Consider the following 18,601-nt stretch of genomic DNA (forward strand, 5'->3'; position numbering starts at 1 on the left):
GTGCTTTTGATTTCGTTCGAAGGTAAAGATGTTTGTAATGGTCTTAAAAAGTAACGAAAGTACTTTTTGTTCTGAATTTCGGGCAATGAAATTCAAGAATTGTGCATTTAAGCTACAATGACCGATATGACAGCTTGAGCATCCAATTTATTTTTTAAAGTTCAAATAAATGATATTTTATTCGTTTGTTTTGCACGGCATCTGTATTATGTGTGAATATATAAGTTTCTAGAATTCAAATGTTTAAACAAATGCAGTGGCGTATTTAGGATTTTCCACAAGGGGGGGGGGGGGGGCAAAATCGCACAAAAAGAGTCCTCAAAAAAGGACATTTCACAGCAAAAACAAATTGACAAGAGGGCTAAATTAAACATAGACCTATGTTAAGCTCAAATTTGAATTTCAACGCTGCCCTTAGTTTTCAGCCTTTTTTCCACCAAAAAACGTTTGCATTTTATGTTTTTATTCACAGTAGCGTTTCAGTGTATTGCTTTAAACGCCATCATTTTTGGACCCAGGTATGATTTATATTGCATCTTTTGCGTGGGGTTTTGCATTTCGTTTACAAAGATGTTAAGGTCAATTCCATATCTTTCCTTTTCACCCGACAATGCTGACTGTGCGGGCTCAGTGTGATGAAAGAAAATCTTACCCTCGCCTGAACACTTACTTTCAGAAATTCAATTTCTTAACGGTATGTTCTTCAAAATAAAACAACATGCTCGTGCTAAAGGGCTAAAGCTTAATTGTTCTATTAAAGAAATGAAATCTAAATCTTATTGAATTTTGTCATATACTGAAACCCGAAACGAAAAATTATCAAAAAAATGTGAAAGCGTAACTTTTGAAAATATACACCCCACTGAACTACGCACACCGATACAAGGACACAACGATATCCAGATCAGTGACCAGAGATCACTCGTTCAATAGTTTGCCTAAGACGTCGATATTATGGACATAGAGGGCGCTCATGCAGAAACATATAATCGGAGAGCCAACCGGGGGTGTCAAAAGAAAAGATAAAAGCGCACGCTTCCGTTTTCGCTGCAAAAGGGAACGCTGTCGTCTTAAATGGCAAGAGCACTGACCCGTAGGAAAGAAAAATGGACAATGGCACGCTGAGCGGGTTCGCCGCAGAATATAAAGGTAAAAACGCACGCACACCTTTGACAAGCCGCCTAATATCTATGGACAGAAATAATGAAAACATTATAGGCAGATAGCCTCACAATCAAATGTCCAATACCTTAGTTCATGAAAAATATTGAATGATCTTTGCAGAAATTTAACTGAATATGAATTTAACGGTTCTGAAATAACGATTGTTTTTTCAAGTAATCATAACATTTTCGTTTCCTCACCAGCGCAGTCTCCAGGAGAAATATGGATATCATCAATGGCTATATCACCCGTGAATGAAGCTCCAACGTATGCTTGGAATATTATCTGAAAAAAAATAAATCACAAAGAGATATATATATATATAAGATACTCTGTACCAAACGACGATCAGCCAGCATGATTGGGTGCGATGATGAAGTGAAGATCATACAGTGCATCAAAGATTGTATTCTATTTTATAAAACTGGGAGGATAACCACCGAATGGTAGCGAAATACCACCATGGCACCTGACTGACGATGATATTACATTTGTGTGCAGTTTGTCACAGCATTATATCCTATTACTGCTGGAAAGGGCATGGTGTGTTTCACACTGTGTCACATAGTGTGAAACACAGTGTGTTCACATTGCATTAACAATGTGTGTTCATACTATGGATAATATTGTGAAATCACCTTCACACTGTTAAGTTTGTGCATTTCAACAGTGTGAATCACGTATTCACATAATCGACCAGTGAACACATTGTGAACAGTCACACTCTTGAGACTTCCACAGTGTAAAAATATCTTCACACTGTTAAGTTTGAGCATTTCAACAGTGTGTATCTCATATTCACATAATCGACCAGTGAACATGTTGTGAACAGTCACACTGTTGAGACTTCCACAGTGTAACAATATCTTTACACTGTTAAGTTTGAGCATTTCAACAGTGTGTATCTCATATTCACATAATAGACCAGTGAACACATTGTGAACAGTCATACTGTTGAGACTTCCACAGTGTAAGAATATCTTTACACTGTTAAGTTTGAGCATTTAAACAATGTGAATCATGTATTCACATAATAGACCAGTGAACATGTTGTGAACAGTCACACTGTTGAGATGTCCTCAGTGTAAAAATATCTTCACACTGTTTGAGCATTGTAACAGTGTGAATCACATTGTCTTATAGTACCCGATGTAAACACACTGCGAACACTCACACTGACGATGGGTCCACAGTCATTGACAGTGTTAAATCATCTTACACTGTCAGCATTGTAAACACTGTAAATTACATCTTCACATCACATAGTACACTATGTGACAATACTTCAAACACTCACAATATATAAAGGTGGCCACAGTATAAACTTAGCTTTCTATTTTACATTTGAACATTGCAGTGGTGTGGATAAGATCTTCACAAAGTACACTATGTGAAAATCCCATTAAAACCCACACTATCCGAAAGTCTTCAGTTTGAATTACTTCTACACTGTTACAATGTCTAACATTTTTAAAGTTGCAATTCTCATAGTCCACTATGTGAATACACTGTAAACACTTTGTGTGACGCTGTAAATGTACGGTGAACACATTGTGAACACACTATAAATACACTATGATTAGACTAAAACACACGGTGAAAACACTGTAACACACTGTAAACATACTCTTGCCACACTGTGAACACACCATTAAAATGAATGCATCCACAGTGTGCTGCACTCGACCCAGGTGAGGTAAATGGGTACCGGCAGGAAGTTATTCCTCAAAAAGCTGTGTGCACCTGAATAGGTAGCCTAGCTTAGCCGGGTAATAATAACAGCAGGGCCCGCTGGGAGAACAGTTTTCGGAACTGAAGTGGCTACCCTGGGTAAACATACCTCTATTATTATTATTATTATTATTATTATAAACACTGTGAACACCATGTGAACATACAGTGAATAAATTCTGATGCACTGTGAATGCAATGTGTGACACAGTGCACTATCCAGCATGGATAGGCAAGCTTACCTGGAATGCCACCGGCTCAGCTACGGCCACGGATCCGGGGTACCACAGGTCTCCTTTCTCCCCTTGATCGCTCCATACCAACCTACCAACATACCCTGGAGCAGAGTCGTTCCTTCTTGTGAAGATGTTGAGAGTTTCAATGGTAGGCCCGAACATGTGGTACCAAAACGTTAGGCACTGTCGGGAGGTGGTGGGGATAAGTGTGCTCATGAATCGGGCCTCGTCTCCGGGGATTCGGGGGCTAGATGTCTCGATAAAGACGTAGTATCCAGTTGCTGTCAAATAAGTGAGATAAATAAGGAAATAAAAGAGAAGCACAATTACATGGAATAAGGTTTTGCGGGTCCGCTCACAAGCTTCACAAACTCCGGGTCTTGCTCTAAAGATGAGAATTAAAAAGCACCATAATCTTCAATACTTACTAGTAAACAAAGCCATTTATGGAGTTGCATTGGGAACATAGATGAAAAACATTATGCTAATGTAATTTTCGAAGTGGGGTGAAGTACAACACTGGTAATATCTTCATTGGTAAGATTCATCAGTAATCAATGTATGTATAATTTTCAGATTAGAAAATGCAAATACTGTATTAGGGATGGATCTTACAAATTAATCTATAGTCTGAGGTCAAATCCAAATATATTTTCCAACTACAATATTACAATAAGGAACAATATAAATGTTAACCCCCAGTTACAGCAATCGACCACTGGAATGCAAGGCATCTTGATACTAATTTTGTTCCTTAAAGGGATGGTCCGGTCTGAAAGTAGTTATAGCTTAATAAATAGAGTGAAATTCACTGAGAAAAATGCCTCAAATTTCATCAAAATTGGATAACAAATGACAAAGTTATTGAATTTTGAAGTTTAGAAATATTTTGTGAAAACAGTCGTCATGAATATTCATTGCGTGATGATGTCACATCTCCACGTGTTCTTTTGTATTTTATTATAAGAAATCAGGTTTATTCAATTCTTTTCCTCCAAGAACTAGAAAAAATTGAATTTACAACTGATTCAGTACGTAAGATATTTATTGCGGCAACTAATTTTATTACAAGAGAGACATATCATTCATACAAGTATGAAATAATGACGAAATTATAATTTTAGGTAATAACATAAGAAAACGGAAGGTGGAGATGTGACATATCATCAGCCCACCTAATGAATATCCATGACGACTGTTTTAAATAAATATTGCTAAACTTTAAACTTTAATAAGTTTAATATTTGTTATCCGATTTTGATAAAATTACAAATTACAAATATTTTCTGCCCGGACCATCCCTTTTACTTTGTAGACCCAAATTATGTTCTTTCAGGCGATTGACAAGTCATACCCGTTCCTGTGGTGTGGTCTATAGACGGCCCTGTATCGAGTGACGTCGTAGCTCCACTCTGTCTTGTCCAATCAAATGTGTCGTCTTGCGCCTGCGTATAGCCGCACCAATCCGATTCGAAATCACAGTCCCATTCAGAAGTTCCTGTGTATGTGATAATAATGAAATAGAAAGTCTGTAAAAGTACTAGGTGACCTCTATATTTCATGAGCATTTAGGGCATATTATCAATTTGTAGCTTCATTTCAAATCCTGACTCACTGGGCCCAAGTCCTTATTTATCATTGAATAGTTCAGTTTATTGATAAGAAAAGAGGCAGGGGCGATCACCCCCAATACTTTCATTTGGGGGCGATCGCCCCCTGCCTTCAAAGATATCGATTTGTACTCAAATAATTTTGACAACTTGAAAACATCCTCAACAATATGCCATGAAAACATTTTAAAAAAGCATTGAAAAGCCATATAAAACCATTAAACTTGGCATTGCAATACTATTGAACATGTTCAATAGATTTTTTTTCAAATCTGTTTAAAACTTTCCCCTCCCCCATCTGAAATATGAATTGACATCCTGCATGTTGTTGCCCTTAAAATTACTGAGCTCATACTCATACTTGAAAGCTTTTTGCAGAAAAAAATAAGAATTAAAAGGATAAAAAATAATTGTAGTATGATCATACCATTACATAGTCCATCTAAGCTTATAAACGTATCATCGATTGCTATGTCTCCTGTGTAGTTGCCTCCGTATGTCGCTTCAATAGCTATCTGGTAAGAATTAAAGTTGGATGTTGACACTTGACCTTGGATCCAACGGTCTCCATGGTTACCAGTTTGGCTCCACACGAGTGCCATGTTTCCATTGACCCCATCAATGAGGTAAACGTTGAGGTCGCCAACAGCTGTGGTAAATGAGGCATTTATTAGTGGGTGCAAAATACAATGATGGACACTTATACATCATCAGTGATGTGTTATATAAAACATATTTAATCTACCAATACAGAGAGGAATAGAATTTGCGATATTCAGCTTCTGTCAGCTGAAATGAAAGCGACAACGCAAATTGTTACACATTTTAAACGCACCGTGAGTGGTATTTGTCTTTTTTTATTGAAGTGATAAACGTATAAAAAACATGATGGATTGCAAAAATGACATTGCTCGAAGCTCAATTAGTAAAACACAAATATTTCCTCTTATCCGGTGCCCTGAGAGTAGTTATGTGGGAAGCTCCCAATCATAATGAACGGGCCGTTGAATCAGCAGCAAAATTGAAGGAAGTATTTTATAATATCTAGCATGAGTTTAGACATAATATAGGACCATATCATATGAAACTTTTTTACTAATTTTCATGCAAATTAGTGTATCGTATCACAACTTTACTTATCCTTAATGTAAAGATAAAGTGTGACTAAAAAATGACATGACAGTTAGAAAATTAAAGTTTAAGGAAAGTGTGCATACCTGCCCCAAACATGTGATACCAAAATGTAAAACAGCCATCAGAGGGCGGGCTATATTCACTCAACAGCCATGCCTTGTCACCTATCACAAGCGTACTTGTTTCAATGTACACGTAGTGACCTGAAAAAGGGGAGAAGAAGGAGTGTTATTTTGTGTTTAACAGGAGACTTTTGATAATTCATATTTTTTTTCCAAGATAAAGCGATGGCATACATATGGTAACATAGTATTACATTGCTATATTACACACATCAAAAATAAATTATGACGCAGTACTGACACCAAGGTTTGGAGATATATTTAATTGAAAGAGGGCACATATTCAATGAAAAACAATCCTTTGGACTGTTTGTTTAATGGACAAAATACTGGTTTAAAAAGGGAAATTTATCTTGTCTTAGTTCAATTAACGGGCAGAGAAAAAATATTTTGAACAATATAGACAGCAAACCATATTTCATGGACAATGGACAAGGCATTCTGGGATCTTCCATGTTATTAACACGGAAGATCCTAAGATCAAGAATTAAAAAAATATGTGTGAATAATCGAGTTTAAAGGTACATGTGTTAGCAGCGAAGACTGGATTGGAAGATGTATCTTAACCCATTGTATATTGACAATGGGTTGACATACATGCAAAGCATATTGAAATAGAGTAGTCAGTTGGTTAAAGTTAGCATTGAATCATTACAGGGGCAGATCCAGAATTTTCTACAGGGGGAGGGGGGCACATTTGGACGGGATGTCTATATATTGAAAAAAATACTTTTTAAAAAGGGAAATTTATCTTGCATTAGCTCAAGTAACTGGCAAAGAAGAAGACCACATTTCATAGACAACAGACACAGGTTGACATACATGCAACCCATATTGGAATAATAGAATATAGTACTCAGTGGGTCAAAAATAAGTCATGAATCTTTACCATTTGGTGAAGAAAGGGTGTGGTCTTTGCTCGGCCCGGTGGTGACACTGGGTGTGGCCCCGGAGCTCAGTGTCCAGTCAAAGTTATCACCCGTTTGCGTGTTGGTCCAGTAACAGTAGTCAGTTTCAAAGTTACAAAAACCTGGAAAGGAAATAGGATAGAATTAAATTCATTTAGTTTTATATGCAGTGTTAGACACTGCAATTTCTTGAACTGAGACACCCTTCTCTCATGGGCTGCCGTACAACAATATAACATCCAAGGGTAGGGCACATCCTCCAGGATCAAATCCCATTTTCAGTATTATCAGTGTAATTAAATAACTAGGTCAGGAGGGTAAGAATTGTGATACAGACCTTCAATAAAAAATGAAATAATATCATGTCTTTTGCCTCCTCATTTCATAACTATACTAATCTCCAGAAATAAAGAGGGAAACACCCAAAGATCTTACAAAGTATGTGATTATTATAATTATTCAAGGCGATCCAACTGAAACCTATCTGTATCAAATTTCAGACCTACGTATGCGGTGAGCTACTATCATTGTGAGGTCAGAGTCACATGAAACTTTACCTGGTGGTGCGCATGCTCCATATTCAAATGTGATGTCATCCAATGCTATATCATGAGACGTTGTCACACCTAGCACAGCCTGGAGGACAACCTTTGTAGACAACAAATAGTGAAAGAAAATCATCAACAATAAGTGTTTGGTGCCCAAAAATCGTAGAATAGCCTTAAAAACGGACATACCTAAGCTTTTTGACGTGCACTCTTCAAAGTAAAATCGCATGAATAATAATAACAAATTGCTTCGTTCTTGCTTTTCTCTCTGTAATGAGTGCATGCCTGTAGATTAGCTTAAATATCCATTTTAATGCTATGATATTTCTTACTATAAATCTTGATTATTGCCACCCAATCATAAAGAATTGTATATTGAATTAATTCTGGGGGTAATAATGTCAAATAATTCTTTTGATATCATTTTACTTGTTTATGATAACATCATTCTATGCTTACACAAAATATGTGGGGAAATGGATATTTTTCTTTGGTGAAGAAGAAAAGTTATTATTTGTAATGGCGTTGCTATGCTAAATGAATTATCATGAAGGCCTATAGACTGTTTTTTACTATAATTTTCAAAGGTGATTTTTAGCAAAGTGTTTATACCTATAGGCTCATATGAGCAATTTTTGGAAATTCACATAGACACTATAGAGTATATATAAAGTTGATCAAACCACTCTCACCTGAAAAGTCGCATTCGATTTCAGAGTCACACTCGCAAATTGCCACTCCGGCGTGGTCACCTGTACTCCAACTGCGGTTTTCCAATAGGGGCCGATGAGGGCGCCATCCACGGATTCCCAAACTGCAAGAAAACCTGCATCCTGGTCATTATGTATGTGATACCAGAACGTCATGCAATCACCTTCTTCTGTTGCGTCATAGGATGGACTGTAAAGCAGGGCTTGATCTCCCGCAGAATTCTGCGATGTTGCATTTGTGAGTAGGAGATAACCTGGAAAAAAAATGGAAATCCATATTGCATAAAATCAATGTTGCCCAATAGATCATTTAGCCGGAAGCCGCCATGCAGCGCCAGATCAAAGTTGCGATAAGCCTATCCCTTGAACGCCAAACAGGATAGCAGCAACTCCCATCTTTTTTAAAGATAATGTTTCTTGTATGATATATAGCACATTAACCCTTGTGTAGCTAAACTGCCATATAGGTGCCAAAGCATCCAAATAATAAATCCTACCCGAGACCCATTCACCTCAATTTGGTCGAGTGAAGCCTATGCAGAACAAAGCCTTGATTTCATAACAGACATACATAATGCGGACAGAAACGAGAAGATGATATTCACCTGTTGGGGTGCCAGTAGTATGGTCATTATTTAATGAGTCACAAGTAACTTCAGAGGCTTGTAATCTGACCCAGTCAAATTCATCAAGAACAGTCTCCTGCCTCCAGCCACAGTCACCAACCTCAAAATCACAGGTTCCTAATAAGATAAAATGTGAGAAAATTGACAGAATGATAATGATAACAACAGGCACTTATATTGTGCCATCTATCTAGAAGTAATCTATTCAGAGGCAGAATGTTATTATTATTATTAATCATTATTACACTGTAAAAACTGACATCAATTGGTGTTAATAGAGGATCACACCCTGAGGTGTTAAAATTACACCGTAAAGATTGAACATAACACCAGAGTGTAAATGTAACAACCAAAGGTGTTGTAATAACACCTATAGGTGTAAAACTAACACCACCAATTTAACATCAGTGTAAAATAACTGGTGTGGTCCTCTATGTACACCGGTTAACACCACAGTTTTTACTGTGTACCACAGCTACAGCTCTAGTAGAAAAGAATAGAATAAAACAAAGAAGAAAAACAAATAAGAGGATGAAGGAAAAGAATTAAGAAAAAATAGAGTAGAAGGTGCATACTGGTATTGCCATAGTATGAAGAATGATTGGTAGTGATATGCAGGGTCTCTTTTTCAAAGACCGTACATTTCCACATATAGTATATGTTAACCCATTGACTACTGAATTCTGAGATTCCCATAGGCTTTGTACAGGGATCGCCCGGTTCCAGTGGGCAATGGGTTAAGTAAGAAAAACCGAAGACTTACTTGAGGGTGGACATACTCCGTTATGGTATGTGATGTCATCAATGGCTATGTCACTCTCAAAAGATGACCCGATGATACCTTCAAAGATAATCTGCATTAAGTGAACAAAAGCGATATAATTATGTTATTTTCTTTCAAAGTCCCATTGTTTTGTTTTGAAATCAAACTCTAAAATTGGCATGCTGAAAAAAGACTTGATTACACTTACACACTGAGTAAAGTCATATGATATCATCCTCCTCAAAAACGCATGCAAATTTGAAATGAGTGACATGAAAGTTATATAGATCGACTATACTTTGGAAACTCACTAAAATATGAAATTGTATTGTAAAATATTATTGATTGAATGAATAAACAGTCCCCAATTTTGAGCATTTTGACAGAGTGCCGATGTTCCTGATAGTATTTGACCAGTAAAATTGGTCCAGTGAAAATGGCACTGGTCCAGTTTAATTTGACCAGTAAAATCATTACTAGTCCAGCAATAATATCACAGGCCCAGTTAAATATAACCAGTAAAATTTTTACTGGTCCAGCAAAAATTGTACTGGTCCAGTAATTTGACCAGTAAAATTGCAGGTCCATCAAGAATTGTACTGGTCCAATTCAATTGGACCAGTAAAGTTATTACTGGTCCAGTTATTTTGACCAGCATATTTGTTACTGAACCAGTTAGAATTATACTGGTCCAGTTAAATTTGACCATCAAAACATTACTGGTCCAGCTTATAGCAGACCAGTATACTTTGGTCCAATTTCCAGAGTTACCAATTAAATTTTACAGGTGCAACTGGTCCAGCCGTATTGGTCTTTCCTTCAGGGTTTCACATTGTGTGTTTACACCTGGAACATACTGTGAACAGACAGTGGAACACAGGGCACTTTCAAACAGGGAACTAGGAACCAGTATGAATCCCATAATCACCTTAAAGTTGTTTCCATTGGAGTCAATACTCGTCGAAGAGAGGTGCCAGGTGTTCCCATAATCCCTCTGTCCCTTGGTGAAGATGGTGGTCTCTGAACCTGATTCCTCAAGGATTTTGACGTTGAGGGTGCCCATGGTACCACCGTACATGTGGTAGTAGAACTCCAGGCAACCGCCTCCAGAAGTGGTTCCATTCTGAAGAGCGGAAACCAATCTGGCAGTTTCTCCCGGTAGGCGTGGACTAGAGCTCTCGGTGTAGACATAAAACCCTGTAAAATGGAGGTACATGACATGATTATTCTGGTGTAGGTTTTTTTACAAACTTGAACTGTTAAATGCTATCTTTTTCTTATTTGTGGCAGATGTCAAGGAAGGATACCCTGAAATTTGAAATATAATGTATGTACTGCAGAAAATGTACATGAACACTTTATGATCAAATTATGAAATGTCAAAGCTTCCCCAAATGATATTATTTACACAGCTTAGAGGGCAAGCATTTGTGCCTTCATGTGATCTTTCTCATATCATGTGATGTGGTATATGTTTCTACCTTGTAGATTCCCCAAACTATGACTGTCATCAGTTCTAACATAACATAGATCAAGTAGAAACCCCAAAGCAATGATAGACTGGATATACTGTAACAGTTTTGACCAATCAATGATTAGAAATATATGGGGTAGATAATCCCAGAATATATCTCAAAACACGAGTCGGTTTGTGCATTTTTTTCTTATTAAGTACATTACATACAGGTGGCAGGAAACATAAAATGACCATTCTTGCGACCATTGTCCCCTTTTCAATATTTGGTAGATGCTGCAGTATGTATTCATGAACAGAAGAGGGTTGAGTTTCTTCAATGTAGATTGGGTTCTTTTAGGAATCATGAAACCTGGTAAAACTCCATTTTGCATTATTGCAACCCTTGAAAAACTGACGCGATGATCTGAGTTTGGTTGAATTCACAGTGTGTGTCAGGCAATAACCGTTTTTGCAAATTTTGCATAAGATTCAATATCCACCATGGTTTGTGACTTGCGTTTCCCTTTTACTTTGGCTAGAACAGGTGAAACATACCTGAGCCAGATGTATGATCATTAGTAGGACCGGTATTAGTAGAAGTGGTAGCTCCTTGTATCCTTGACCAGTCGAAATCATCAGCAATGTCCTGGACATACGAACAAAGGTCGCCGTCAAAATCACAGGAGGCAGAACCGGTGATAGTGTTTGGCTCAGCGTATGTTGGTAGGACTGAAACGTGGGGTAAAAAAATGATAATTATCATTTAAAATCACTTATATTTAATCATTTTTTTGTCCTTTCTTTTAGAAATAAATTAGAACTTTCATAAATTTAACCATGTAAGACTTTTTGTCATGTAATGTTATCTTTAAATAACATACATTATCTCCTTGCCATTACTCAACAGTTCTGGTGTACAGAACATACAATAAATAAATCAGAATTTCCCAAGTAAGACAAAGATACTTACTATCACACGCCCCCTCTGTGATATCGATATCATCAATCGCGGTGTCACCGTATGGTATCGACGTCAGAATGGCGGCAATGTAAATCTACGTGGAAACGTACAATGAAAAGATAGGTCATGAAGATATAACTCTATGCTAAAATTATGGGGAGCCAAACGTTCTGTTCATAATTGTATAACTCTTTTGTTTACTATTTTGTTTCCTTTAGCTTTCACAATAAAGCACAATACTTCAAAATACTGCAGTTCTCATTCCAAGACAATTATAGACAATTTGAGTGTTAAATGAGTAAATAAATTGGGTGTGAACTGTGAGGGATTTGTGCCCCAATTGGCTTTCCATAGTTTAATCACAATCTTATAACCAGAATACAGGCCTTTATCTTCACACTGTGGAAGACAATGTAAAATCCCCAACACAGTGCAATTTTAGCATTTTATTTGGGCGAATATGAAAACACACAGTGAACACAATTCCACTGTTGAGGTGTCCACATTTTGGAATTATTCACACTGTTAAATCTTAGCATTAATTTGAACAGTGTGAATCACGTACATCATACACTATACAAACACTCTCATTGTGACCATACTGTGAACACACAGTGAGCAAACAATGAATACATTAGCTGTGAACACACTGCAAGTACTGTGAACACACCGTGTACACATTGTGAATACACTGTGAGGACAGTAGGAATACACTGTAAACACACTATGATGACACTATGAATACAGTATCACTGTGAACACACTGTGAATCACTGTAATCACTGTGAACTCACTGTGAACTCACTGTGAACTCACTGTGAACTCACTGTGAATACACTAGCTGTTTACACATGCACTGTGAATATCTGAGGACACTATATTAATTCACTGTCTATGAACTGACTGTAAATTCACTGCAAATACACACTGTGAATGCACTGTAGCTGTGAGGACACTATGAATTCATTGTAATCACTGTGAGCACACTGTCATGACTATGATCACACTCTGCCACCTACCTCATTCACAACATCGAAATCCACAGTGACCTGGCCATAAAGCCATGTTAACTGATCCGGGTTCTGCTCGCCAGCGAGTAGCCACATAACATCTCGTATCAGGCTCCCTGTCCCTGTGGACGAGTACACCACGAGCTCCCCGATGTTCACCCCAAACATGTGATACCAGAATCCTAGGCAGCGCTGACCGGTTAGACTCGGCGTGCCTAAGAAGAGTAAGGCTTGCTCCCCGGCGATACGAGGCGAAGAGGTTTCAACAAACATGTAATGTCCTAGGGTAATACAAATTAATGTTACAAAAATACCGTTATATAAAAGCTTACATCCTTATGGAACTATATACAGCACAACACCAAAATCCTAAATCACGGTAGTCTATAAACGCGAATAGGGTGTGTAAATGGCACCGACTGTGATAGCCCATCCGGAATGGCATCCCCCGATGCCAACTAGTACTTGCTAGTACCACTAAACACAGGAAAATATAAGAACGTAGGTGCTTGCAGCGGTTCGTCCCCAAGTTCAGCCAATGAGAATGAGACCCTCGTGCAGAAAACTTTTTATCAAGTAAAAATGTTAATTTCGTTTAGCATTCGATCTCAGGTTGATTAGTGCATGGGCTTTTTTCCAACGTCTTTTCGTGGTAGGCCCGGTATGTGAACAGAGTGTAAAAAATTCACAAAGAATAAACTGTAGTGTAGTCAATTCCGATTCGAAACCATCTGAGTGATGTATTCGTATAATCGTATGCATTACATTGGGGATGAGATGAGAGCAAAAGCATTCCCAAAGTGCAGCTACATGTAGGGCCCAATTTGAAAGCAGTATATTTACGTGTGAAATCAGGTAATATGTCCCCATATGTCTTTTTGATTTGTTTATATTTATTGTTGTTTGTATATCCAAAGGAACTTTTGCTGATCGAGCTAATCGAGCATTTCCGGACGGTGTGTGCGCTCAATAAAGATACCATTATTATTGACGAATTGGCAACTGGCTTCACTTACTTTTTCTTCTCGGAAAGACACATTTCAATTAACCCCCATTGTCCAATATAAAAAATATATCCCTCTCAACAAGTCAATGATAAAATATATGAATTATAGTCCTACCCGATGAGGTGCCAAGGGTGTGATCAACATTCGGTCCAGTACCAGTGCTCGGGGTAGTGCTCTGATAGAGTAGCCAGTCAAAGTTATCGGAATCAATGTTTCGCCACATACACATTCCACTTTCAAAGTCACAGGAACCTGTGTGAACAATGTCAAGAATAACACAATAAATACGACATGGGTTTTTTTTTTATTTGAAATTGTATTACACAAACTGAATCATTTTTTTTACAATGTTAGCTTATTATGAATCGCAAAACGATTTGTGGAAATGAATGCAAACAATTATGTTGCACTTTATTTTGGAACTTCTCAGAACAATTTTTCAATTTCTGCACTTAGGAGAACAGTATACGGCCACAGTATGTTCATAGTGTGGAACCGAATGCGAAATCATCTTCACACGCTTACATTTGTGTATTAGAATTGATAAGGATCATATATTCACGTAGCCCGCATTGTGAAACATCATACTGTGATTGCTCACACTGTCGAAGTGTCCACTGTATTGAAGTATCTTCACATTGTTGAATTTTGCCAAATATATCTGCGTGAACAGAGTGTGAACACACCTTGTGCTATTTTGTCCTTTTCAGCGTAATAATCAGACATTAATTTGACTGTATGAATTTGTGTTTGAGATTTGTATAAAAGAGTTAGGTCTCTATGTAGAAAGGATGGAAGAAGTTCGGTAGCGTAACAGTCAAACCGCACAAAGCGACTCAAGGTGAGCATTCCATGAAAGGACTTAATCGGACTTTTTATCAGCATGTCTTCCGACAGTTAACATAGTAAGAGCGCTTCTCAGCCTATCAAAGTCAATGAATGTTGTCAGATCTGACAACTTCTCAGACAAATGTCAATGAAACGCTCCCATGCAGGCCGACTCTATTTGATTTCCAATTGATTTCCAATGAAATTACCATCAGTCGGTTGCTCGTGGTTCCGTTGTGTCACTTTAACATGAGATACTCCTACTGTTAAAATATCTCTTTGATCTTACCGAGAGCGCTACATGGCCCGAGCTTATAATCGACATCATCGATCGCCAAGTCTCCCCGTGGACCAGACCCGACCACGCCCTCGAAGACCAAACGATAGACGGCCGAGCTTGAAACATTGACACTGGCAAAGAACCATGTATCACCGAGGTCCAATCCTGATTGATTCCAAAGTGGTGTTGTGTCTCCTTCTAGCTAGAGAACGGAAAATAGATAAAGATATTAACGAGTGACGTACATTTTACTACACTTTCTTAGGTTAACTATCTGAATGAAGAAGTAACTTAGATTTTCACAAAAGCTAATCAATTTTCATTCTTTTGTCACTCTCCCTTTGGAGTAAAGGGAAGGAATAACTTGTTTGAATCAGTCAGTCAATTATTTCTAGCATGTCTAGTGCCTGTTCCCTGATATTTAAGTTTAAGAAAACGTTGTCATTGATCAATTGATCTTTCAATATTTATAAAATTTCTTGATTCCTCATTCATCATCAACTTCTACATAAGTAAACCATCTTATACGTAATCGATCTTACTTTTTGTCAGCAATAGATTATTTCTTCATTCGTGAATGACAAAGCATTCTTTTATCATATTTTCGTATATAACAATCCTGGAATAATGATACATTTTTACTAAGCACGAAAAATACATTCCCGGTTAGGACCAGAAAAGGTGATATACGGTAACCAATAAATTAATTCTATGTATGGTGTTTGATGTGCCATGACTAAAATCTCAAGTGAAATGAATTTACAAAAGAAACAAGAATTATACACATATAAGAGTATGCACTATGCACATGAGGGTGATGAGCTTCGAGAGCTAAAACAGCACGGGAAGGGCTATCAATAGTGAGCAACGGAGGGGCTGATGTTAGTTAGCATCCGAAGTATTACAAAAAAAAAAAGAATTCAACGCTCCAAAGTATGGTCACCATACGAACTATTAAAGAATTGAACTAACTACCTAATGTTTAAGTTTTTAACTTCACAATTACTGTATAGAGAGCTTAGAGACTTCTTATAAAGTAAGGGTTAAGCGCTATATAAGCAAGTATGATTTTAATTCAGAAGTTAATTGAGGATTGGACCTACCATGACGTTGAGGGCGCCCATCTGATCCCCGAACATGTGATAGTAGAAGGTCCAGCATACATCATCGTCACCGGCATCAGCCGGGTCAAAGTACGGTGTCAAGAGGGTTGCTTTCTCACCCGGGTGCTGGGCTCCGGCATTGATGTACATGTAATGACCTGTGAGACCGTAACACAGATATCTAAGATAAATCTTGGTTAAAATCCAATTGGATTTAACCCATTTGATACTAGACTTTTAGAGAAAAAACCCAACAATAATGATAATAATAAACAGTTATTGTATAGCGCATATCACAATTATGAATAATGTCTCTATGCGCTTCCAAATGACTTGGTTATTATTACCCCAGCTGTAGCTTGGCTGCCGTAATTATTATGATGTACATACAGACAAAATGAATACAAACACATTAGCGTAAGGAAGTCTAATCAGATTGTCACAAAGAGGTCTGGTCCCCTGTCCTTGAGGAGTTACAATTGATCCAATCAATTACATCTATGGAAAACCAGCAACGCAAAAATCTCAAATTCTTTTTTGTTCAAAATGTATACTCAAACATTCACTGCTGTTCTGACAATTTAGTTTGCTTCGCCTTTTATAATGGGAAATTATGACATTGACGGATTTCCATACAGCGAGATTGAGCGGATCTGTCACCACTCTTTGGATGACAGGACTTTTGACTTTATTATGGTCATTATCATATGACACTTTATTATCAGTAAACGCATGAATACTATTCAGTCCTTACGTTGGTATTATCATGAAAATAGTTGAGCTCACCTGAAGCTGTTCCGGTGGAAGCATCTATCGACGGACCGGTATACAGAGTGGGCGTGGCACCAGCATTCCATGACCAATCAAAATCGTCTAAATTACCTTGGGAATAACCACAGATTGCAGCATCCTCGAACGAACAGCTAAGGAATCCTGAGAGAAAAAAAGTTTAGAAATGCCCCAGTATCGAATTATTTTTTCTTTTTATTATAGTATACGTGCAGAGATTGTACTGTATACTAAATAATTACTTTACATAGAGGTTCATAAATCGGATGATAAGGGTTTCGTTTGGTACTATTCAGTACAACATTGTTCTTCTGCCACTCCTCAAGTCCCTATCACTCTTGCTATTTTTTAGTCATACTTTTATCCTAATCATAAGGGTTGTTGAAAGAACTTGCTGAGTTGCAAATAGTCGAAAATCAAATCAAAATTTGCATTTAATCAAAGGAGTTTTATTTGATTTGGGGATTAACACTTGATTCGGATTGAATGTAATGTTCTTGCAATTTCCTATAAAATGGTCTATATCATTACCTTTGCATTGTCCTGTTGAAACATCGATGTCATCAAGCGCAATATCACTATCGAAATTTGGACCAGTGACACCTTCAAATACGACCTAAAAATAACACAATATCGAAATCATTTTCAGGTTATTTTTCAGCTGCTAAGCTTTAACTTTAAACGGTAATTTATTTACAAATGTATGGTATGGGCATTCATCTCTGTGTATGATTATTTCTATTAATGAGAGAAACACTTCTCAATTTTCACAATAGATAAGGCGAATTTGCCAGTATATGGTTGGAAAAATCACTCCTTATTGCAAAGCATGATATATAGGCCAAATACATTTTTCCATTTAACTTGAAAGGTGGCAAAAATAGCTTTCACTCGAACTGGGTATAAAGAAAAAATAGGTGTGAAATTGTGTTACTATAAGCATTTTGCTACACAGGGGCAAGGATATATTGCGCCGCTTCCAAACATTTCGTAGATTCGTTTGCTGGAAATAAAATGCAGTGTCCATCACTGTGTTCACATTATCTTCACAGTGTGGAGCAAAAGGTGAAATCACATCCTCTCCTAAATGTGAGCAATTTAATAGTGTGAATTACATTCTCACACTGTGAAGTCATTGTGATCACTGTGCTCTAGGTATGAAAGTATTTCAACAAGTTCTGTCAGTTTGAATCACATCACAATTTCACAATGTGAATACACTGACTGTGAGCCACTGTGTAAGTTCAAGAATGTTGGTTGTCTGAATCAAACGAGTAACACATAAAATCTACCTTGAAATCAGCAGTAGGGATGATCTCAATCTGGGCCTGGTACCACAGCCTCGCCAGGGCCCCACTGTGGGTCCACAAGACCTGGCCCAGCGTGGTCCCAACCTTAGAATAGACATTGAGGGTTCCGATGTCTTGTCCCCACATATGATACCAGAAGTCCACACATAGTTTCACGGACGTCGCGGGGACGAGTTCAGACTCCAGTCTGGCTACATTGTTGAAGAAGCCAGAGGCTTCGGTATAGATGTAGTATCCAGTCGCTGATTGAAAAAAAAACAGAATTGGTTTATGTTAGATAATGCGAGATTATCTCTGGGGTAGTC

At 37.6% G+C, this 18,601-nt stretch overlaps 1 protein-coding gene across 1 annotated transcript in view; it reads right to left on the minus strand.

Annotated features, from left to right (window-relative positions):
• Positions 1-18,601, minus strand: part of LOC121416846 (MAM and LDL-receptor class A domain-containing protein 2-like) — a 161,850-nt gene that overhangs the window by 96,525 nt on the left and 46,724 nt on the right. Inside the window, exons 22-41 of the mRNA XM_041610363.1 lie at positions 18,279-18,538; positions 17,518-17,602; positions 16,984-17,130; positions 16,198-16,355; positions 15,104-15,296; positions 14,101-14,238; positions 12,989-13,260; positions 11,979-12,063; positions 11,564-11,737; positions 10,481-10,749; positions 9,553-9,643; positions 8,769-8,906; positions 8,146-8,417; positions 7,463-7,553; positions 6,887-7,027; positions 5,959-6,078; positions 5,169-5,390; positions 4,486-4,629; positions 3,138-3,412; positions 1,365-1,449 (exon numbers count right to left, since the gene is read on the minus strand). Of these exons, the coding sequence (XP_041466297.1) occupies positions 1,365-1,449; positions 3,138-3,412; positions 4,486-4,629; positions 5,169-5,390; positions 5,959-6,078; positions 6,887-7,027; positions 7,463-7,553; positions 8,146-8,417; positions 8,769-8,906; positions 9,553-9,643; positions 10,481-10,749; positions 11,564-11,737; positions 11,979-12,063; positions 12,989-13,260; positions 14,101-14,238; positions 15,104-15,296; positions 16,198-16,355; positions 16,984-17,130; positions 17,518-17,602; positions 18,279-18,538 (3,360 nt within the window). The remainder of the gene's footprint in view (positions 1-1,364; positions 1,450-3,137; positions 3,413-4,485; positions 4,630-5,168; positions 5,391-5,958; positions 6,079-6,886; positions 7,028-7,462; positions 7,554-8,145; positions 8,418-8,768; positions 8,907-9,552; positions 9,644-10,480; positions 10,750-11,563; positions 11,738-11,978; positions 12,064-12,988; positions 13,261-14,100; positions 14,239-15,103; positions 15,297-16,197; positions 16,356-16,983; positions 17,131-17,517; positions 17,603-18,278; positions 18,539-18,601) is intronic.

The sequence above is a fragment of the Lytechinus variegatus genome, chromosome 6 (assembly GCF_018143015.1).
Source record: "Lytechinus variegatus isolate NC3 chromosome 6, Lvar_3.0, whole genome shotgun sequence".
NCBI lineage: Eukaryota > Metazoa > Echinodermata > Echinoidea > Temnopleuroida > Toxopneustidae > Lytechinus > Lytechinus variegatus.